This window comes from Fulmarus glacialis, unplaced genomic scaffold (assembly GCF_000690835.1).
Source record: "Fulmarus glacialis isolate BGI_N327 unplaced genomic scaffold, ASM69083v1 scaffold2978, whole genome shotgun sequence".
In the NCBI taxonomy this organism is placed as follows: Eukaryota; Metazoa; Chordata; class Aves; order Procellariiformes; family Procellariidae; genus Fulmarus; species Fulmarus glacialis.
The window spans coordinates 54,867-79,491 of record NW_009226155.1 but is presented as its reverse complement, the minus strand read 5'-3'; the positions used below and the strand labels follow the sequence as shown (position 1 = coordinate 79,491).

Below are 24,625 nucleotides of genomic sequence, written 5' to 3'. Positions count from 1 at the left end.
GGCTGTGTGGTGCTTAGTTGCCAGCTGGGGTTAAACCATGACACCCAGTAAGGCCTGATTCAAACTAATTGACATTTAGGGAGGTAATTTTTGTTCAGGTGACACCTACTGAGGAATCCAGACTGTTGGTGAGAATTAGAAAGATGGATTCCGACAGGGTACCCACTGGCCCTCCAGAGAATGGCAAAGCTGACTCAGAGGATGTCTAAATGACATTTTTTATAGATGCAAGTCAAGAAAACCAACTGTTACATTTATGAGATACGCATTCACTTATGTAGATAGATGCTAGTTGATTTTGAGTAAAGTTTTTAATTTATCATTTTGTTTTGGGGTTGTTTTTGTTTTTTAAAGTGTGGATGAAAGAAGCTAAGGGGTTTTCTAATGTGCTGGCAAAAATTTAGAGAGCTCCTGATATTTAAAAAGTACTTTTGTTTCCTTTGCTTTCCTTTTGCTGTCCTGATTTACACAACAGTGTTCCTTATTGAAAGGTAATTTAGGTGCTGCTGTGATTGCAGGTAAGACCAAAGTCTCACCTGGGGTCAGCAGGCATTCTCTGTTTTCTGATCAACAGGGACTGAGCATCTGGCTAATAGTGTCTGCATCACAAAGTTGTGCTAGGACTTTAATTTCTGTTTTCACAGAACATTGCTAAGAAGAATAAAATAATCACTGCTGTGGAAAAAATGAGTAGGCAACCTAGCCTGACAGTCTTTTGCTAACATAGCTAGAATGGTGAATTAGTTCCCATAGTGCCTTAAACATGTGCAGTGATTTTTTTGCTGATCATGATTAGTATTTGTCCTGGAGAATGACATCTGTTAGTTTCTCTAATTATATCCTTATGCCAGAAATGGCAGAGGATATACTTCCCCATGTAAAGAAAGATTCCTGACTCTGACGTGTAATGAAGAAAGAGTAGCAGGATAAAAACAGATTTGTGAGTAGTTAGTAAATGGGATGGCTTCATTTCACTGATCTTCATTACTGATTAATTGTTTTGCAGTTGCTGAGTCCTGGAGAGTTGTGAATATATTCCCATATCATAAAAATTTCACAAATCAACATTCAGACCAGATGGAAATGGATAAAGAACAGTCATTTTGTGTGTTTCTCAAAAAAGGAGTAGAAAGATTAAAGTATGGGAGAACGTTTAATTAAATTGTGGAACTCATTGCCATGGGAGGTTGTGGTTGCTGAAGGCCTACCTGGACTACCAAGGCACCTGGACAAATTCTTATAACCTTTTCTAGGCTTCTGTTATTAGTCACTGTTGGAGAGGGGTTACAGGCCTGGGTCTTTCAATGAGATATGTTACTCCCATGTTCTTATGGTTCATTAGTTACAGGAATCCAGTCATCCTTCAATAACAGAAACTATCCCTAATGTCTAAGCTGCTCGGTAATGAACTGGGATACTCCATAGTAAATCTGGAACACAAACAAGTCATAGATTATGTGGATGCTCTTTGCATAAACTCATGATTTGTCCTTAGTGGATTTATTTGTAGACAGAAGGACACATTCCTCAATGAATTAAAGACAAGAAAAATAAAAATTATACATTTGCAGTGAGTACAGTGAATGTTTTCTCTTTGTGATCAAATAAGTTTTTCGAAAGATATACATGCAAGCTTAGACTGGAAAACAGTGGGTTTTAGGGTTTGATATGTCATCCAAAATAACACTCTGCAACAAAGTATCCTGAAGAAAGTCCTACTCTGCTTTAGGAAGGGATTTGAAACTCTCCTGCAGAGGCTCACCAACCTCCAGTAACCACCAACAACCTTCCATCTCCATGAACTGAACCAAAAATTGTCGCTGGGACAGGCAGGATGCATTTCCCTTGAGAACATATTAGCATGGAGCTCGAGATAAACAGAAATGACTAAAATATTTCATGGCACAGGTCCCGCCAGATCTTCACTTTTGCTCTGTGTTAGCATTTGCAATTCTCTTTCACCACTGAAACAGATTAATTTTGTCAGAGTTTTCCCTTACAAGATGTCCTCTCCATTCTTGTATTCTGTGACCTTTCTTGCTTCCTCTTTAGAAATAGCTGCCATTCCCCAAGAACAATCCTACTCTAGGTGTCTAAACCTGTCAAAATCAAAGTGTCTGGGGGTGTAAGGGCTGGGAGTTGCTATGTTCTTCTCTCCAGGCACAGCGTGACTTTGTTGTTGTATATTAAAAACAGCAGCTGTTGTTGGAGGTGAGCGTTCTGGAACTGAAAAGCATAATGTCCTAATTACCTATGGCAGGGAAAACATCTGTGCAGGAAAACTAATGAAATTAATTCCAGAGCTTAGCAACTGAATACATTAATTGACATTAATTAATGCTAAATTACAAAGCTCTACCAATGGAATCACATAAAACGTCCATGAGAATCAAGTGCCGAAACAAAATCCTTGAGTTAATGTGAGCACAGAAAAACTTCTCTTAGGAAAAAAGAGGGATCCAGGCACTGCAAGAAGCCTGTTTTCCTTCTTTTTCTCCCATAGCAGAGGGAGCTTTTCTTGGTGTGCACATCTCAGGGTTTGGCTGTTTGGGAGATTAGCTTAAGCAATTTCAGTGCTCTGCCCTTTAGTAGTTATTACTGGCATTTTAGAATTGAAGCCGTGGAGAATTGCACTGTAAAAGTTCACAGGAATTGCCTTAGTAAATCTTCATCAATGGTACAATCACTGCTGTACAGACTCTGCGATCACAGCAGAAATAGACATAGTCCCCATTCCTCCATTAAAACAGGATCGAAAAAAACTTCAGTCACCTCTAATGGATGTCAACCTGGCCTGCTCTTCAAAATCTCATGTGGAGGAGATTCCTTAATCTTCTTTGCTGGGTAGTCCCAGCAGCACCCGTCCTGTTACCTCCCTGTGCTCTCAGGATAGATAACCTGCTGGCATGGGAAGCGAGACGGCACTGCAGTCTCCTCTTAGCGTCTCCCAGGCGGCTGGTGTGCCTGTGGAAGTAAAAGGAAACAATGGTGGTGGGGGAAAAAAAAGGAAAGAAGGTGGGAAACAGAGGTCTGATTCTATATAGCTCTATGCTGGGTGATTTGATCCCATGTGTGAAAAGCCACCCAGTCTTGCCAACAGCTCAGGGGGTGGTGGGGCCAGCCGTTTCAACTGATGCTGCTTTGTTTAAGCTCAGGATTGCCAGACATTTCACTCAGTACCCCAGAATGAGAGGAGATGAATGTGGGGGCAGGTATGGGGGGCTGTCCTTCGTGATACAATGGATTGAGTAAACAGGAGAAGTGAGAATTGGTCATGTTGCAGATGAAGAGATGCATGCCCGTTCTCCATCTTATGTCTAGGAGGGGACATGCTGCACCACACAGTGGTGGCTGGTGGAAGAAGTTCTGGCCCCGTTGTCCCCCTTCTTCCTGGGAGCCGAGGGATGGAGGGCTGAACAACTCTGAAAGGGAACTTTCCTGAGCTCATTGGAATGAGCAGGCTGGGAGTTACGTCGTTCCCTGCCCTCTCGTGGCTAATGTGGAAAAAATTGTATCCCTCTGAAGGGAAATTCATTTTGATCATGCTGTCTGGGCTGTATTAATTAATGTTTTGCAGTGAGCTGCGAAAGCATAAAATGTTATAAACTGCAGTGACCAATAATACTTAGCACTTCATATATTCCAAGAACTCTGCAAATGCTGGGATAAAATCATCCCTCATCAAACTTTCCTGAAGGTTCGTTACTCTGCATGTCTGTTTCAAGTAGAAGTCAACAGCCCTTAGAAGCAGGGAAAGAAATGTCAAATGATAGATTTTAATTAAAACCAAGATTAAATATGAGACGGTAAAAATCCAGCCATTTCTATTTCAGTGTAAAATGCTACTTCTCTGATCAAAAAGTGGTAATTATATCAAGCAAGGGACTGCGCTTCTCCAACAAGTAAAATGATTAGAAGGAGTTCTAAGATTAAATGCCATGTAGTCTTTCTGTCATATAAGTGCTAATGCTAAAATTCCAAAATCGTTCTTCCTGTAAATCAGCTTTGTCATTAAACAAAGAGCAACTTCTTAATTGATCTGAAAGAGCCGAAATTGAATACTGAGAATCTGGTTCTGTATTCTCAGTATAAATTACCACCATGAAGAAATTCAAATTGTTTTTCTTCAGGTGATGGATTATGAGATGAGCACCCTGCAGTGCTTCAGAATAGAAGATGAGGACATCCCATACAGTGGCAGTGGATGAGATGGCTTTAGGGCTGCATTTAGGCCACTTACTTTGAAACATACAACTGGTTGAAACTGCTAAGGCCTCTAGTTTCAAGAGAGCGTGGAATGATTGCCCAGGTCTGCCTGAGTGCATCTACCTACACTGTCAATAGGGAAGTGGGTAAAACCCCTGAACAGGAGGTGGTCTGAATTACTTTCCAAGGTGATCTGAATTACTCTGCAGAGTGTAAGTGCTGTAGGAAATGCAGAGGTGCACTGTGGAAGGGGTTCTTAGTGGTGACGCTATGGGGCAGGTGTCCTCTGAAGGTGTCCTTCTACTTGTGTCTGCTCTGGACCTTGGCGATGTTCTAAATAAACTCAGCTTATGACAGTGGAGAAGCTGTCATGCTCTACAGCAAATCCCACACCATGGGGATGACAGGGAAACTGCAGAGGCTCAACACAGAGTATCTGTCCTGCAGCATAGACACAACTCTTCAGACTCATAGTTACTTTGGGAGTCACAGGACTTCGGCTTTTTGTTGCCTCTGTAAAGGGACCTTCACAGCTCTGTTGTTCCCTCACTCAGTTCCTTGCTTTAAGCTTAAGCCTGGGTAGCATCCAAGTAAACTAGCAGGGCAGGTAATAGTGCTGAATGATATGCCCTTGACTAGGTTTCTGTCAGACCTGAGCCACAAGCATTAAATTGTGCCACCTTCAAATGCTGCCTCTGGTCTACTTCCAGCATGGAACCACAAGAGTGGCATGGAATAATCAGATCAGCTATGCTGATGTCTCTTGGCATAAAGAAGCAATGTATAGTTCTGATGTCTGATGTAGGGTGGAATGAAAGAAATAATGGGAGGCTAAGGTAGGTGAAGAAGGAAGGAACTTAAAGGAAGACAGTAATCAAGGGTGGATTTACAAGGCGTGCAAGAAGAAGAAGTGTTGTGTTGAGTGGATGGTGTAACTTCATGTCATGTGAGGCTGGGAAGCAGAAATGCTGCCTCAGCAAATAGGTTTATGACAGTAGGAAGAATTTGTGCTCAGGATCTCAAGTGTCTTGGTTTTGTTCTTTTCCTTTCAGATGCCCAATACATCACCTGCAAGATGCAGAACTGCAGTGAAGCCACTCGCAGCAAACCCTTTCCAGGCTATATTGACCATAACTCCCTGATCGTCCAGGATGATTATGTCTTTGTTCAGGTGCAGAATACCCTCTTCTCTTATTTATCCTATTATTTTATATTCTATTATTTTCCCCTCCTTTGCACGTTTGTGCATGTGTGCTAGCCCCCAGCTAATCAACAACACTAGATCCATAATAAAGGCACTGAGTGCATTGTAGCAATGTTCATTACAATGCTAATAGTGTTCCTTTTGCCTCTAGTATCTTATCGCTGTAGGGTCATAGAGTTCCTACCTGGAACATCCACCATATGTACTGGAGTGCTCTGTGCCACTCCCTGCAGTCTCATCAGCACTCTAGGATTAGTGCTGTAACCCCCCAGCTTGAAGTGATGTGTCAGTCATCTGCTATCGCAAGGGAGTAGACCAAAACTTTTTTGAGCGTGAGAGGGAAATAGAAAAGGAGGGAGGGAGTCAGGGGAAGAACCAAAGAAGGAGTAATCAGGCTTTATTGTTATGCCTCAGTTGTGATTATAGTGAAAAAGTTGAAGATGAGATGTACTCAGCGAAGCTGTGTTCCAGGTGAGAGCTGGTGAATAGATCTGAACTACTGTGGGTTTCATTAGCCTGCTGCCAGTGTCCATGTCATAACAGCTGAAGAGGACAAAAAATAACAACAGAATTGCATGGAGGTGAACTGGAAGTCATTAGGACTAAACTGGTCTTCCAGACAGTTTATATTCTGCCATGCTTGGGGGGGGTGGAGGGAAGACAGAGGACTGATATTTTAAATTGGCTGAGTTGATTGTTAATTACCTTTAGTTAATGAACTCAGTCATAAACACCAGTCTAACTCATCCACAAATAAATCTGGGACATACATTTCAGAATAGCTTTTGTGCCTAGTGTGTCTGAGGCATAAATGAAATGTAAGGAAAACAGGGCATGCATCACTGTTCAGGCATGCCTTCTAATTTCAGAATTACTGTGTGTTTGTGGCTCAAGTGACACAGGAGCTGGGGAATTTCTCTTCCTGTGTGAATTGATTCATTACTTCATCACTGATGCCTTGGTTTTGTGCTTTTCAAGATTGTTAATCTTCTCTGTTCTGACCTGATGTTATTACACACTGTAGAGAACCCAACCCAGTTGCCCCATATGAAGTCAATGCTGGGGAGATTGTCTGCCCTTCTGAATAGCCCTTGTATTTTGATGCATTTCTCTTTATGTCTATAAACTGTTGTATAAGGTTCCCAGTGCTGCCAAATTTCGGCTTTTTTTTTTTTTTTTTTTGTTACACCTCCGTGCTAGCTGCATGGTATAAGGAGGAGGATGTGGGGAGAGGCAATCTCTTACGATGTTCCCCTTAATGCCCAATGGGACTTTGCACAACTTTATATATTCATGTTTGTAGTTGGTATCATGGAATATTTGGATTTGAAAAGTTCCTATTTTAATCCTTAAACTTCTTGGGATTCTTAAACAGAAATAAATATAACAGGTCAAAGAGATAGTACTTGCCAATCATTAATAATTGACACTTACAGATATGAAATAATAATATTGTAATCCCTGGAAACAACCTCTGCTTTGTTCCCAGTATTCAGTGAATTTACTGTTGGCTCGCAATTTAAAATGAGATTCTTCAAGTGGTTATATATATATATATGGATGTATCTGGCTTGCAAAGAAAGAGCTAAATAACATGCTGTGGCTGATGCTGGACCCTGCCTTATCCCAGGCACTGTTCTTTAGAGGATGAACAGCACTACACCAACAGTAAAGGCTTGGAGGAATAGATGAATGCCCTGAGCACCCTCCCCTAGCCTTCCCTACCTTCCTTGATCTCCACCTAGATTTTCTGCAACTAAGGCATTTGGAATGAGAATTAGTAGGCTCAAAAGCATGAGGGTAAAGGAATGTGGGTTTATTTCTCCCACCACACCATGTTTTCTTTACAAACTCACATTCTCTCATAAACAATGCTTCTGGCCTTCTTTCCCCTAACTTTTTTGCAATTCCCTTAAAAAAATAGTTGAAGAGCTTTAGAATAAGAAATAGTTCTCATTTTACTTAATCTGATATGAATTTAACCTCTGTGTATCTTGCATTTTAAAGTACTGCAGTGCATTTTAAAACACTTAATACTAAAGCAAAATCTTGATAAGCCCAGATATCAGGCAATTAAAACAAAGTTCTGCATGGAGAATCCCTTGGAATATTTGTTCTTCAGTATTTTTCATCCAAGGATTTCAAAGTACTTTACAAACATTGATTATGCTTCAGCAGCACTGGAAGCCAGATAACATTGACAGCTTTTTTATTTCTATTTTTTACCCCTTTAATAGGTGGTAGGAAATGAAACCTCACATTGCTCTAACCCAGCCTTTTCAAGGTATTGGCATCAGTATTTAGGCACTTAAATAAATGGCCAGGTTCACAGAAACACCAAATTGACTCTGCTTCTCCTGCCTTCAGGAGCTGTGAATGCTTAGCTGATCTGGTAACAGATACATGTGATGGCTTGTACAGGGCCACACAGGAACCAAAGCTGGAGGCAGAAATAGAAATAAAGCATCAGGTCTGCCAATCTGCTGATCTAACCAATAGCCTACACGGCAGCTCTCCAGATAGCAAAGAACAGACTGTTTTGTGGTAAGTCAGAGGAGAGCTGTGGTATCAGCACGTCACATAATGGCCCAAGTGAAGCCAGGACTTCACTTTCCCCAGATTTTCACCTGAAATTCTGGCCTTTGTCTCTCTTTGCAGAAAATGGGATTCCTCTTGCTCTCTTTTTTAGCCACTGTCAGTTGGATCAATGTTTGTTCATCAACTGTAATAGTGCTGCAGTTTTAAGCCATTGCCACCAACACTGTGGTATTTCCTTTGACAGCTTTTGCTTGGTATTTTCCCTGATAATAAAAAAATATTTTAAAAAATCCTGATGATAACTTTCCTGCTTCTCTCATAGTTGACATCAGGAGGAAGACCACATTATTACGTTTCTTATAGGAGGAATGCATTTGCACAGATGAAGCTGCCAAAATACTCCTTGCCCAAGGTGGGTTGCTGTTGCTGGAATGCCCATATGAAGCTACAGATATTTTGATCGTACAGAAATTCTTGAATCCAACACAAGTAACTGCAAGATGACATGCAATGGGTGAAAACACCATTCTCCTTTAATAGAACCTTTGCAAGCAAGAAAGGACTGAAAACAAAGCCAGCACTTTGGCTAGTCAAGGACATCAGCATGAAACGTAGGCAGATACCACAGCCCATGTCAATTATCATTTCTTTATGGTTAGTTAATTAAGTTTTGGAGGGGGCTCTCTTTCTTTTTTTTTTTTCTTCTTTTTGGTCTTAAAATTCCCTTCTCCTGCCCCTATCCTGTGTGGGTTGCTTTTTGTGCTTTGCCTCATTAGCAGAGTTTAATGGGAACCAAGCAAAGAGATGTCTTTGTGTATCTGCTCCATATCTTCCCTAATTAAGAACAATGGTGAATTAGCATTGGAGCTTGAAAGTCTATTGCTGCCTTCTGGAGCTGAATTTTTTAAAAGACCTATGTAAAATGTTAGCTCCATTTTGAAGAAATCACCATTTTGCAGCTGGGCTCCTAACAGCTTAACAAAGACAGAGGCATTTCCATTCTTGATATAGTCTGGTTTAAATGAAATTTAAGCTCAAAGGTAGCATATGATCTTGTGGATTCTGTGTGACGTCTAACATCTGGAGACAGATGCATTCCCAGAAATTAAGCAAGGATTGTCAAAAGGAAAAAAAGAAAGTGCAAGGTCAGCCTGTTCCTAGAAGTTGAAGGTACACCAGATTTTGTAGGCAGAAATATTCAAAGGGATAATTTGGCTAATATCACAGCTGTCTGTCTTTGATTCCTCAACCCAACTGACTTGTTTATAGTGGATTGACTGGGTGACCTTCATCATCGAACCAGACTGCAGCTCAAAACCAGCTAAATGCCATACCTTACCTACTCTGCTGTTGTACCCTTTGCTCCTGTCTACATCACCTGAAAACCCAAGCTTACAGGACATTGAGAATCCTACCAGAAGCCATGGTATCTTCTTGGCTACGACACAGGAGACCTGTGGTCTGCCCCAAAATCTTCAGTCACATTTAAAAATAGATTGGTTTGAAACTTCCTGTCCAAGCAGGAAATAATTACTTTGTCAATTCAGATCAAATTTAAATGGGTGTTATTTGAAATAACCCTTAGCAAAGGAGTTGCATTTTTAGCATGGTTATTGTAACACCCAACTCAAAATTGTCATTTACAGCTGATTCAGACCACCTGCAGAGAGACTGCTTGCTTTGAACCAGTTGTTTTCTTTAGCCCACACTTATCTTTCCAACTGTCCACCTTCTCAAAGAGATCTCTGGAGAGCCAGGGAAAATGCACTACCATTAAACTGCAATGTGTTTTCAGAGAATAGGATTTGGAGCGATACATTCATCTTATTTGACCCAAAGAAAAAGGCAGATATTTAAGGAGATAAGATGCTTTGTCACAATCTCGGAATATCTTCAAAGACTGAAGAGCTACTTTGGCTTGGAAGGAGCTAGAGTGGAGCTGTGGCTGTCTAGGAGGCTGCTATCAAAGCAGGATAGCTGCTTTTATTAAAAATGCACAAAGCGTTATACTATTCAAGGAATTGAAACAAACAGCTGCTTTTATGCCTAAATTCTCTTTTATCTCCTTCAGTTAAGAAAGTGGGGCCAAATATGGTAAACAGTACTAAGCAGCTTCTAGAATTGAAGAGGGAAATATCAAGCTTTTTGTCTCTGCATGTCACTCTTCCTAAACTGGAGGGGTGTGGCGGCAGGCAGCTTTGGCAGGTGATACTGCTGCTCAGGCAGGAATGGCCTATAGCAAATCAAAACTAAAACATTCTTCTTGTTGGCGTTAATAGCCTGGTAGCCAGTTTGATTAAAAACCTAAATGAACTTGAAACTCTCTCCTATACAAGAAGATGTCTGCACATATGTGCATACAGGTTGTGTTTACCCTGTAAATGGTCTTTATTGAGACCTGTTAATTTCTGCAGTGATCTGTGGGTTGGTGCTGCCTATTCTGTATCACAGCACCACAATGTGGGCTCTGTCACAGACTCTGTCACTTGTGATAATCACCTTAAATGTACACACAGGGTACATTCACTCCATTTCAGACCAATGCACTGGGCAGACATCTGTGAATACTGAAGCAAGCCAAGCAATTTCTCCTTTAAAAAGCCCTGTCCTTAACTGGTGATGGGTTGAATACTGATGGGATGGGTCCATGTGGTACCTCTGTTTTAAATTCGTCACCTTCTTTCAACCTCAGGATGCACATCCTGATGGAAGAAGCAATAACCACAAAAAAATCCTTAAATACAGACCTTAAAAAGAGCTGACAGTCCCAGTAATTGACAGGATAAAACAGGCATTACACATCATTGCTATTTAACTTGACAGGAAGAAAAGTTCCCTGACCAAGTGCAAAAAGGGCAATTGAAGCATGTTTCATAATTCAGAAAGCCTTGGCCTTTAGACATCTGAGCAGACACCTGATCAAACCCATGCATCGTGCTCTTACTTTTGTCTTTGGAAAGGCAAGAGGGACGGATAGTAGAACTGCATATTAATGTACTTCTACTATGTGTTGGAGCAGAGAAAGGAAAGCTCGGACTCTCAGTAGGCAGATGCATGGGGAGCCCCTGGAGATGACAACTGTATGAGAAAGGTTCCTTGCTTCACTTTCCTGTCTTCTTCCCTTTCTGTAGGAAGGTGAAATGAACATCTGTTGTAGTAGTGGAAGATGCAGTGAAGCTCTTGCTCCGTATCAAGATGAAGGCTGTCTTTTTGTATTATTCCTCCCCCAAAAAAGCAACCCCCACCCTAAAAAAAATAAAATAGAAGTGAATATGATACGCTGATTAATTTTAATTTTCCCAATGTGGCAACCAAAAAATTCCTGATGTTGGTCAAACACCTGTTTGATGCCCATATACTGATCCCTTTTCTATCAAAGATTTGCATTGTTACTGCATCTATTGGACAAGTCCATATTAAGAGGAAAAGTTAATTGACCCAAAAGCAAACAGTTGGAACACTATCTTTTTTTATTTTCTACATTATATATATCATGCCAATTCTGTCTCAATCTCTGCTTCTCCAGGCTTAAATTCCTTCAGCCTTACTGGAATCTTCTTTAGACTTGCATCTTGCAGCATGATCTGGTCAAAACTCAGGAAGCATCTAGTGAATAAATTAACTTATTTGCTTCTTAAGCATTCATGAAATTGCCTTTAGTTTTCCCTGGTGTGGATCAAAATATCTTTTTACGTCTCTCCCCTAGTTATTACAAAACTATTGATTAAAACGATAAGTTAACGAAACTGTACATTCACCAGACTAAACAAGTTTTACTTATAAGCTCTATGTTTAAATAGAGAGGTCTGCCCATGTGTATATGCGCATATGCCAAAGTTTAAACTTGAGATTAGAGCTGTGCTAGTCAATGCTGCCTGAAGCACATTGGGAACACCTACTCATATAGTTCTACCAGCAGATTGACTAGGGTGACAGTCTGAAGTAAGCAGCCTCTGACAAACAACTGCAGCAGTTAACTTCTACTAGCACAGCTGGAGCTAAGAGAAGATATCTATTCACAACCACAATTAGTAGAAGGCAGTAGGACTTATATTGCCTTTCCTATTGTCTCAGGATTTAAGCCTATCTGTTCCTCCCCAAAACCAGCCCATCTTCTGGGATACATTTTTCTCCAGCGCAAAGAAGCAAGTAAATCAAGTGAGTATTCATCCACTCTATACTCAGATCTGGATCTGGATGAACAAACAACTGTACTGAATCTTAATTTCATGGTGAATCCACTTTCAAATTTATAGATCAGATTTCTTCATTATATTATTTTTCATCTTTATATTACGAGGCTCCATCTGGAAGTATTAATTCTCCCTACAAAACCACAAGAAAGTGAATTATCGAAGACTATTATTAACAGAAGGAAGAAATAGCATCAGCATCCAAAGAGTATATTTTCTGATAAAGTTCCCAGTTTTGCATATAGAAAGCCCTGGCTGAGATTCATGGAAGCAGAATAACTTTGGGATATCTGCCCAAAACAGACAGAACAGCTGAATCTTCTGGGAATCACCTGGTGCTAAGAAATCTGCATTTCTTTTCCTACTTCCACAGATTTTTATGGCACCAAAGAACTCAGGGTGCCTGTGCTGGGCAGATAGAGCTTGGGAATTTCATTATAACAATCTCTCTCTTGGTGGCTTTTTCCACTGGGTAATCATTTCTCCGGGCATTGAAAGAGGGAATCAGGTTTAATAGTTTCTATTTTTTCTTTAGTTATGCAATCTTTTCATTGCTTCCTGCCTGCTGTAACACACAGAACAAACAAAACCTCATTCATAACACTAGTGATCTAACTACAATTCTGCTCTTTACATCTAGTGAGGATTAGAGTTGTCTTTCTGCTATATTTCTTGGGGGGGGGCGGGGGGTTAGCACAGTGGTCCAGGGCCTTGACTTGTAGTTGACACTGTCATTAGAAATAATAAATAACAGCAGCACTGGCTGCAGACGTTAATCCATTAGATCATCCTTGCATCAGTTCCCAAGCATACTTGGTTTCTGAATGCTAGGTAAGGAACAGATGTTTCAGATGCTGCTTTCTTCTTCTTTAAAAAAAAAAAAACAAACACTTTTTAAATATCTGTGATTCCACAATCACAAGTGGAATCACTCAGGTGCCAAAAAAACCCCCAAAACCAAACAGATAAAAAACTCCCCCTCCCCCCCAAAACAAAGTACTCATTAAAATGAAAGTGTTGGGGCGGGGGGAAGGTGCTGCTGTGTAACACTGTACTGCCAATGTAAATGTTCAATTAACACCTCATCAGTTAATTACTGCTTTGAAAATTGGCAGAAGAGAGCTGGTGTAAAATATTCCTGGATGGAATTATCCACTTACAAAAGTGTTGTCTACAGTTTCAATTAAACTCCAGCCTAAATTGTGCTCCTCCACAATTACTGTGGTGCCCTTGGAAATGACAGAGCAGAGCTCCCTCTAGTAACCTTCCTCTCTTTTCTTTCCCCAGGACATGCATGTTATCAGCACAGATGAGAATCAGGTGTTTGCAGCTGTTCAAGAGTGGAACCAGAACGACCCGTACAATCTATATATCTCCGACACCCGAGGGGTGTACTTCACCCTGGCCTTGGAAAATGTCAAGAGTAGTCAAGGGCTGGAGGGGAATGTGATGATTGACCTCTATGAGGTATGTCATGACTCCAGACATCTCATTCCTATCTCAGGAGCTCACGTGATACCAGTACAGTTTCCTTCTTGCACATCAGCCTCATTATATACATGTGAACAGCAGAGCCAAAAAGTGACTAAACACGAGTTTTACCCTCCTTTTACTTAAGGGCCTCAGTGCAATCAGCTGAGATGAACAGATCATTGTGTGTGTCATGGTTGTGTATATGCAATAGGTCTATCTCTTTCTACTGAGAGCACGTATAGTGTGTGTGGTCTTTTTTTAAGATAAAGCTGTCCAAGACTGACAGTATAACTTACACTTTGCTTTCTCTGGAAAGGATTCTAAGTCCCAGCCCATGACTAGAATCATAAAAAGAAAAATTCACAGGATTTCAGAACACATTTATCACCTGATATATAAAATGCTCTTTAGTCATTTATGGCCAGCATTTCGCAGGGACTATATAACATAACTATTTCAGGACAACAACAAAGAGAAGCACAAATGGAGCTATAGGCTCTGGCCTCTGGTAGTAAAGGCAGAGCTATGTTATTTTTCCAGCTCCGTCTATTCATGCAGTATCACTGGGAAACAGAGTACCCTTGTCTTATCAGGGTGCCTTTCTACTACAACAAAGAAATCCTGAATGCTTAGTTGGGTGGTACCAAACAATCCAGCTCAGACATTAAAAATATTATCTTTTTATGCTTATATCAACAATAAATTAGTTAACTACTTAATTTAAAGACTATTACCCATTATAGCAAGTCATGTCTAAGTCTTTATGTAACTTCAAATGAAATTCAGTGCCGTTGCTCAAGGAGAAAGGCGCTATTCAGAATGACTAAGTACACCAATGTACTGTACCAATGCACTGTACACTAGTAGACCCACAGCATGTGACTAAAAGTGCAATGAGGTCCTACTCACTGGGAGCTGTAGCATCCAAATCCAGACACATAATTACATCAGTTGAGCTGGAACAAACTCTGAATCTGCTGTGTAACCATTTGCCACGGGATGCCATTTAAGTAATAATCTGTATGAATAAAAAGTCTTGATGAATGATTCTGTGTACTAGTTCCGCATCGTAAGAAGAGACGGGGTGGATGACTGAACAGACTTGCTGGAAACGAAAAAGTTTCTCACTTTCCCCCTCCTTCTCTCGATTTCGCTTACCTTTTTATTGCAGCTCTCAGATTGTAGAATGACAGCCTAAAAAATTCATTCGCAAGCTGCAGCAGCTATTGGGCTATTGATTTTCAGTGTGCTGAGAAGATGGGAACATTCTGCAATGTGAGTTGTGGTTTGAGGTTGACTTTTTTTCTCCCTGCTAAGACACTTTTGGGCTTGGTTCCAATGTGAGTCTGTTAGCATCACATCTTTACAAAATCCTCCTGCAGGTCTATGGAGTAAAGCTTTTGGGTAAAACACCAGGAAAAATAAACAGATGAGAATCTCATTGTTAGCTCTATAACTAGCATTCTGGGTGGCCTTGCTTCAGTCACCAGTGCTTTGGTTTCCTCAAAATATGAAACCATAATAAAAATGCCTCTGTGCCCCAAGTTATCCTGTTGAAACACTGGTAATTATGAAACACATTGGGATCCTTAGATGAAATGTCTTAAGCGGGTTGTATGAGAATAGAAACACGGATCAACAAGTTTATGTGTGTGTCGCCGTTTTCTTTGCAAGGCCAAAATTGCTGCTGTTTCCTGCTACTGCAGTGCAAGAGACAAATAATTGCCCTGTACATATTTCATCTTTCAGGGGGAAGAATGCCTACACAGTTGAGGGATTGTCACTTTACAGATAATACTATTGACATCTTACTATGTTCCCATGCTGATTCTGAAGTATAAGCTTTCTTTTCTATTTGTCACCTTTCCACCTGTGATGGTCTTATCTTGTCCCCCGCACCTCCATTTGCCTTCCTTTGATGCTCCTTGGCAATTCTTGCCCTGACATCTACCATGCTGACACAGCCACCAGATCCCTCTTGGGTTTGACAGGGCAAGAGATGCACAGAACCTGCATCGGCTTGATCTATTTTTCAGCCATGTCAATTTTTCCTAGGTAGCAGGGATAAAGGGAATGTTCTTGGCTAACAAGAAGATTGACAACCAAGTGAAAACTTTCATCACCTACAATAAAGGGAGAGACTGGAGTTTGTTGCAGGCTCCAGACACTGATCTGAGAGGAAACCCTGTTCACTGTCTCCTAGTAAGTACCCGGGGGGGAACTTGGGAGGTGGTAACATCCCAGAACAATCTTTTTCCACCAGGTAACACAAGAAGGAGAGGGCAGCTCCTCTCTCCATGTGGTGTATCTCACGGAGGGAATACTGCATGTTAAAAGTGCAGTATGTCAGGCTTGGCCTGCCAGGTGGAATTGCAAGAGCTGGCATTGTAATTTAATTTAATTTAATTTCTGGAACAAAAGGAAGCATCGTAGATCAGATTCCTTCTGCACAACTGATGGTCTGCTTAAACAGCAGGTGAAGCTGGGTGCCGTTTCTGCGCAGTTGATTCTCTGGACACTAGATGGGAGGAGTGAGCTGTTGTAGCTCAGGAACTGTCAGGGACCTAATAACTTGAGACAGGCTCAAAGGAGAGGAGAGCTCTGATTTCTTTCAGGCCACTCTGTTGGCAGTATTAATATTTATCATTTTCTCTTTGAGCTCAGAAGTGATAATTGACACATTCGTCTAAATATGTGTATAGCTATATGTTGGGTGTATATTGTAGTTGTCTCTGTACTTATTGATATAGATCACCATATAGATAAGTCTTTAATCATCATTATATGCAAACGGTTTCTAAGAGTGAAAGTGAAATATAAGCAGTGTGAATAGAATTGGAGATCTCTGTCAAATTAGAAAGCTTAGACTGATCTCGACATGTTTTTCAGCCTATATAATCTATACACAGTAGTGGGATAATACTAAGAACCTCAGCCTTTGTGATTCTCAATAGCTTTTATATTACACAAATTCTAACATGGTTCTAGGCAGAATCAGGGACACTACTTACGCTGCCCTTCCTCCTGCTGTCCTGTACCTGCATGTTATTTTCCGTCTTAAAAATAAAAAGATGTTGTTTTTCATTTTGAGGCTGTAAGCTTGTTAGAATCTGAATCAGTGTTACATTTTGTGCATTGTGGTAAGTAGCTGAACGCTACGCCAATCTCTTAACTGCACCCCATGCATTATTGTAAGGGCAAAGAATAAATAACTTGATATTTGAAGCTGTTCATATAATTGATTTTTTGATTGAGCCAAAATGCAAGCCTTTCATTTTCTCTCCAGTTTGGAAAAAATAAATAGGGAGGACTGGGGGTCAAACAGAAGAGTTATTTTGGAACATGACTAAATTTGTGTGGGTTTGTTTTCTTTTTCCAAGTTTTTAAAAATTGTAACTAAGGGCATTTTTAAATTAAATCTTTCTAGAAGATGAAAACCAAAAAGTGACATTCAGAAAACTTTGCAGACATAAAGCAATTGAATTTTTTGGAAGGGGCTATGTGTAGAAGTCTTTGTGTTTCAAATAGATTGTAATCTAGTTTTAATTCAAGTGAACATATTTGGCAAAAAAACACACCTTGACTTTTTCAAATTATGACCAATTTTATCAGAAACCCGGTATTTTTATTATATGATAAGTTAGTGTAATATTTTGAGGGGCTGGCAAGGCAGAAGAAATAAAAACTAAGCAGGCAAGTGAAATAATCAAAGTAAGCTCTATTCTTTTCCCATAAATTTGAAGTTTGAATTCTGAGAAAATGTCTTTCTTGGTATTGTTGCACACTGATCAAGAGAGATCTGACTTGCCATTGTGGTTATAAATGAGCCAGAGGACTCTGCAGGGTCCTTATCAAGAGGTCATTTGCAGGAACTATGTGTTTTATATACAAGGGTATGCTGCCACTGTAGTTACCCACTATATAGTGGAAGTGGTCGTATGACTGCATATAAACCAGGACTAGATGGTTCTTATGGAGAGAGGGGATTATGGGTCCCTTAAGCCTTCCCATCCATACTGTATCTGCTACTATACTCATGGGCGCCTGAGAACACAATTCATTTCATTTAAAATTAGACCAGATATGCCTGGACAAGCTGGAATTCCCTTGAGGGTGGTAAGCTTGAACAAGCTAGGCAAGGGGTCATGAGCAGGGGCAGAAGTGTGGGCACATGTAGGGACACAGTGAGAATGGACCCAGAGAAGCTCTTAGTTCTCTGTGGATGGCATTTATATCTTGTAGCTCCAGTGTGCACAAACGACTATTTAAATGCTGGTTCATTTTTATTTTGCTCTCTATGCAACCATGTAGTTGCTCTGAGAATTGCTTCCACCTGTGCAAGCTCATCCTGTTTTCACTGGAAAGCAACCATTTCCTAAATGCTCTGTGACTTGGGGTGGGGTAGGCATCTCAGGTCCGTGGGCATCTGTAGAAATTGGTCCATGATTTCAGGGTGGTAAGGGACAAATCCTCAATGGTCTTAAACCATGTAGCTCAGTCTTTGCCCTTCTAGAAGAATGGGGAGGAAATTAGTCAGCCCTTCCCCGTGATAAGGCCAGAGGAATGTTTAGCCATGTTTATTTTTCCTCTTCCCTTAACATGAGGTAAAACAGGCAAGAAGCCTCTTTCATTGCCTGAGCCTGTCTGCCTCCTTCATGCTTAGTTTGTCACAAGCTAGTGACAAGCTAGAAATGGTAGCAGAGCAGGGATCATCAGCTGAACATACAAGGTCTCAGGTGGTTGACTTGCAAATTTTCAAGAAAGCAAATAGATAAAATCTGAACTAAACTGATTTATTAGGTCTTTTACAGGAACAGGCAGTCTGCCTGCAAAAAAAAAAGGGAGGTACAGAAAATGCACCAAAACCACAAAGTAAAATAACAATCCTAAAAGAAAGAGACAAGTTATTTAAAAATCTGATTTGAGCTTCACAGTTAATGATGGGAGAAGATGAAGGCAGAATATGGAATGCAAGAATTCAAGAAATGATAGAGAAAAGACCACAGAAGTTGGGAGTAGTAGGGGAAATTTTCGAAGCAAAAGCGCTGGAAGTGTTGTGTGTTCCTGGAAATAAGTCAGGGATCTATAATGGCATTCTGGTGAGGAAAAGCTTGGGGAAAAGGAATTGTCCCCTGCTCTGAGGCAATTCTGTTCCTTGTCAATGTGACATAGCTGTAGTATTTAAACAGTTCACAAACTCCACTCACCTCTTTAGCCACACTCTGTCTACCCCTGCATCACCAGAAGTTTTACCTCCTTACATCAGTTGCTCCTTTTCCTTCTACATATTACTGTTCTTGGCATGATCCTGCTTCTCCTTATGGCATAGCTAAGTGAATTCTCAATAGTCCATTGTACATCTAGCTTAGCTCCCATCCTTACTCCATGGCAGATAGAAATCCTTTCACACTGCTGGTTTTCAGCATAATTGTCTCTAGCAATAGCTTGGGACACAGCAATGACCTATGTTCCAGCTTGTTGGCAGAATGGGATCTGCCCTTTCCCAGAGTGACAGGACGATCCCCAGCCTGTGAGTCCCGTGCTGTGTCCTCTGTGCATCTGGTCTAAACTAAGGGAGAGTTAATGCAGAAATAAGTACATAGCAGCTAAGTTGGCAGCTAAGGAGGTTAAGAGGGAATCTGGCTGAAACACAAGGCAAGCCAGACGGAACCATCCCTCTACTGACAGTATGCTTGAGGTGTTTTTTTCAAAGCAGCTCAAAGAACTTCTTTGCATTTTTTGTGAGATGGCTCTGAATAATGAGGATGGAGGAAAGCAATGAAATTCCATCTAATCCCAAGGTTTTATTTTCCTTGTTTATACCGCTTGTTTTCTACACTGAATACACTTAATCTTCATAAAATAGCTGCCAAGGTATTATATCCCAAAGATGCTGGTTTTGTTTGATACTTATCTTGTGCTGTGAAATGGTTAACTGAGGAGTAATTCTATCTTGTAAGTTATGGGCATCTGTCTAGGAGAGTTAATCAATTAGCTTTCATGGATGGTCTTGTGGTTAAAACACTGGGCTGAGTCTCAGGAGAATCTTGATTCAATGTTTAGGCCTATCTCCAATTTCCTATGTGACCTTGGGCAAGTCATTTATTTTCTCTGTGCCTCTCTTCCCCAGACATCTGTTTATTCCCTCCTACATTTTGTTTGCCTTGTCTATATGGATTATAAGGATTTCAGGACAAAGACCCATTTTTAGTAAGGGAGGGCATCCACACCATCTGCTACAGAATAATTTAAGCATCTAAGTGAGGTGTTTTGAATCTCTCTCCTGGAAGTGTTTATCTCGCTCTTCATTGTTCCTTGCTACTGGAGGTGAGCAAATACTGTGACTACCCCTAGGTGTGTGAGTGGTGTCTAGCGTCATCCTTGTGTTATAATACTTTGCCCCACTCCTGATCAAGGACAGTCACTACCAGCTGTTTTGAATGTCATGCCATTGGAAACTGTTCAGATGGGCTTTGCAGAACAGCCAAGAAGTGGGTTTGTAGGTATTTATGAGAAATTTTACTAAGGACTGATGAGCTTCCTGAGAGGGGAGCATAAAAGTGCTGGCTTGAAAATATTAGGAGCAAGTAATGAACTCCAGCATGATTGTAAGAACTACAGCAGTGAGCAGAGCAATGGGCTATGTCACTCATGCTTTATCTTCTACCTAGGTTGTAAATGCTCCATGGCGGTGGTTGTCTTTCCCTTGGTGTCTGTGCAGCACCTAGCACTGTAGGCAATGACAGGGAAACCCAAAATTGGTGATTCTGATGAAAATAACGATTTCAGTAGCTTATTGATAACAACAAGAATGATAAAGATAATTGATGGAAATTCTGAAAAACAAAGCTGAGACGTTTGTGTACGAGTTAAGCTGTGGGAACTAGAGGAGGAACACAAAGGGACCAACAGTGTGATGGAAGACAAACCAATCTGGAAAAATATCAATGAACTATATAAGGATAGAGACGGAGAAGGTGTACATCAGGGATGGAGAAGAGAATGCTGGCACAGTAAGGACGTGAGATGGCCATGAGCAATAACTAGGTGTTTGGCTAGAGTGGAGAGTTTAGTTTTTACACCATACCCAGTTGTCAGTAGACACTGTAAGCATTACTGCACTCCAATCAATAAGAAGTCATGCCACTAAAAATACTATCTTTCTGCTTTGATAGGTGACCTGGCTTTTAACATTTGAGATATATATTCCATTTCTGTGTACTATATCTGTGAAATGAGACAAATTTTGAAGAAAACCTCTGGTAGCACAAAGATTTGAGTCTAACGAGGTCTAATCTGTCAGAGTGGGGAATTGGCTGAGTTGCTGCCATTAGCTACTGTCTTCAAAATGCTGAAGTGGGCTTAGAATATGTTAGTTTTAAAAATATGTTCTGTATTTAGTCTTTTCACAACATATAAAAATGTAAAAGGGAAGAATTCATGCTCTTGCAATGCTTTTCCACTTCCTGCATGCATGTCAGCTCGATTTGGTTTCCACTCCCTCCCTGTGCCCCGGGGCTGCTCCAGCAGCTGCCCTCTCAGGGCTGTCAGTTAGAGTTAGGCTGCTCAGTACATTCCACTTGGCAGGTTGTGTTCCCTTTTGCACAACCCATGTCCCCTTTTTCTATCTCACATAAGTGAGAGCTCCCATCCTTCCTCACCACCCTTATTCACCTTTGCCCAAAAAACCTCCTGCCTTTTGTTGTTGTCATTCTCCACAGGGAGATTTTCATTTCAGAGTCATAGACACCTACCTTGAGATGGGATGGATCAGTGGTCTTCCTGTGGAGCTAGGTCTCCTGCAGAGGATGCCTACAAAACTTTTGGAGCTGGAGTCCTCGCCTTTAGGCAACTGATATTAGACAGAAAGACTTCCTAAGATCCTGAAAGGCCTTCTGCATAGCCTCTCCTGCTGGTTTTACAGAGCCGTGCAAGCTGAAGCATGGGCTTAGCTGTGTGTTCTTGTGTGACGTCCCCCTCAATTTGGTCAGTTTGCTTCAGGTTTTCTTGCCAATATTTTTTCAGCTCCCTTCCCTTAGCATATTTCACTAAGGACTCTTCATGAGGTTTGGAAGAAAAAAATACCTGAAAATAAAACCCAAGAGAAGGCAAAAATTACCAAAATTTTCAGAAATTACCACACTACAGATTTGGAGGGAATTGTAATGGCAACTTTGGAAATCTGCCTGTCTGTCTTACCTTCTTGCTCACCTGATTTATTCTGTACCATTCCTGTCTTATCTGAGTACCTGACATACAAAACCAATAACAAATAAGTGAGATTTCCATATATGTATTTGTATTGAAATCTCAAAGGTCACATCCAGAAGGGGCGATGAAACATTGTATTAAAAAACTTTTAAACTAACACTTTCCAGTCCTGGTATTTCTTCTCAGTGCAGTGCAGAACAGAATCACGTGTCAAAAATACTCAGTCAAGAAACGGTATGACACTGTCTGCATTAAGTTGTTTCTCATGGCCAATTAGTGGTGATTCAGCACCACACCAGTAGGGTTATATTGCTTCTTGTTGCAGAGATAGCTTGGGCACTGCTGCTCTGGGAGTCACTTCATCATATCTGCAGCCTTGCTTGCTTCTCAAGAGAGCTAGGAGCCAGGGGAGCTAGGTAGTCCTTACCATTACCTGCTCTTGCAAGCCTGGTTGCCTCTTCTGTGGATACAGCCTCAAAGATCTTGTCCTTGTAAGAGGGTTTCAGCCTAGTGAATCAGTTTCCCAGTGGGAATGGGTTGCCTTAGAAAATGATAGCAAAGCTCTCGCAACCATCAGGACAGTGGCTGTGTATTTCTAAGGGTGGCTGGATGCAGTGATTAGGAAATAATTCAGAAAGACACTGTATATTTCTAAGGCTGTAGAAATAAGAGCATGCATTTCATGTTGTGTCTGCTTTTTACTTTTATTTCCCCTTTCTCCATAGCCCTATTGCTCCCTCCATCTTCACCTGAAGGTCTCAGAGAATCCCTATACCTCAGGAAACATCGCCAGCCGAGACACTGCCCCCAGTATTATTGTAGCTTCAGGTATGAAATACTTAAAGATTGCCTGTGTGTGATGTGCAAACACTGACAAAATCTTCAGTTTGTGGTGGGTGTGGAGGGTGTTGAGTGGGGTGTCACACCACCTGTAGTGGGAAGGAAGGAAGGCTGTCAAACAGAAGTCCTTACGGACCTTCAACTTGTCATATGTTTTTTATGGAAACTGACCTTCAGGACCAAGGGGATCACTTCTGGTCCTCTACTCTCATGAACATCAGATTCAAACCAGGGCATTTCCTTTGCATATGGAGGTGTGTAGAGCTGTATGCATTGGATCTTTTATATATATGTTGTTCAAACTGAAAGTCTTTCCCTTCCCTTCCCCCTCTTTCTCTTTCCCAAACTAGAAGTTCTATAATTGCAAAAGGTAAATACATACATTTACTCCCTTGATTTGCTAACTCTGCTGTTTCTTAGAGTGTTGCATCACTAATCAATGCTCATCTTACAGGTAATATAGGCACTGAACTATCAGACAATGACATCAGCATGTTTGTTTCTTCTGATGCTGGGAACACTTGGAGACAGGTAAATGATACAGAATCACAGGTCTAAATAGTAATCACAGGAAATTTTCGTAGAAGTAGATTCAAAATGTTGCTTAATTTTTCTTTCTTTTGGTTCATAGTAGCTTTTTGGGAATCTATACAAAAGGGAAAATTTTGTTCCCTTCTGAGAGGTATCGAGATGCCCAAAGAAAAAAACTGAATATGTCATTAGACTTCGTATAATAGAAAATTATTTTTATAATTCTACTCAGAGTTTGACTTCAGTTTAACCCTGTAGCAAAGCATAGAACAGGTTAAAGTATTAATATATATGGAGAGAGTATGTGTTTCCTTTTACTGTTGTACAGCCCTCGTACCGATCAAACCATTTTTCTCTTTATCCACGATCATAATTTCCAGAAAACTAGCAGTTGCACTGGTCTACTTCTCCCTCACTATGTGTGGGACCCATTTCACCTAAGTTGAGTTGTCCAAAGTTCAGTGTCCATATAAACTGATAATTTTGTCTTGCTCTTAAGTTAATGGAGAAAAAGACAGAATTCAGTTCATCCTGTTCTGAAGCTACCTATCTCTCCATTAATTGCGCAAAGAGCCTGGATGAAGTTAAATCAAGTGCCTAATATTTAGTGAAATCCCTGTTAACAAAGCATTGCTACCCTTTAATGTGTTTAACCTCAGAACAGGAAGTTCTATTTTTCTTATTTTCTGGTTAGGATATCAAGTCATGGAGAGGAGGAGTGACTTTCCCAGACTGACAAGTGCTGCTATATAAACTAGAGAGCAGACGTTTGCAGAAAGCCAATACAAAAAAGACACAGGAAAAGAAAATCTTTTTTAAATATTTGATATTCTAAGAGTCTAATTATTTTACAATGTTTGACCAGCCCTCATTTTTCTGTCTACATCACTTATGTGAGATAGGGCCAGATATGTGTAAACACATAAAGTTCTTCTTTAAACAAAAATCTGTCATCAAAAGGAGGGAAATTGTTGATCCCTGCAAAAAATCATGTTTCTAATTTTCTGTCAAGCAGAGGCAGAATGCATTTTCCAAGGACCTGGGAAAAGTTTTTAAAAAAAAAAAGCCACCAAAACAATAAAAAACAAAACCGAAGAACTGTCTCTATACAGAATGCCTTGCTCTACTCAGTAACTTCCTTAGCACATACCTGTCCTCTGTCATGATTTTACTTAAAGAACTATGACATTTTCTTGATACTAAGGAAAATGGATTTAAGTATATGGGGTTTTTTTCCAGATCTTTGAGGAAGAGCACAGTGTTCTGTACCTGGATCAAGGTGGAGTACTGGTCGCCATGAAACACACATCTCTGCCTATCAGACATCTCTGGTAATGACTCTGTCTGTGCTAAATGTCTGCTGTCTCTCTTTTCGGATGCCAGGAAGTAGGTAGTTAGGCTGCATCCAGAATTTTCTGTTGCTACAATC

The 24,625-nt window shown here is 40.6% G+C and overlaps 1 protein-coding gene across 1 annotated transcript in view; it reads left to right on the top strand.

Moving 5' to 3' along the window:
- The window catches only part of LOC104080341 (VPS10 domain-containing receptor SorCS1-like), a gene marked incomplete at its 5' end in the record, with an annotated part of 81,308 nt that overhangs the window by 1,858 nt on the left and 54,825 nt on the right, over positions 1 to 24,625 (top strand). The window contains 7 exons of the mRNA XM_009582701.1: positions 5,259 to 5,377; positions 8,271 to 8,360; positions 13,429 to 13,608; positions 15,670 to 15,816; positions 22,551 to 22,653; positions 23,120 to 23,196; positions 24,436 to 24,527. Coding sequence (XP_009580996.1) covers positions 5,259 to 5,377; positions 8,271 to 8,360; positions 13,429 to 13,608; positions 15,670 to 15,816; positions 22,551 to 22,653; positions 23,120 to 23,196; positions 24,436 to 24,527 — 808 coding nt within the window. The remainder of the gene's footprint in view (positions 1 to 5,258; positions 5,378 to 8,270; positions 8,361 to 13,428; positions 13,609 to 15,669; positions 15,817 to 22,550; positions 22,654 to 23,119; positions 23,197 to 24,435; positions 24,528 to 24,625) is intronic.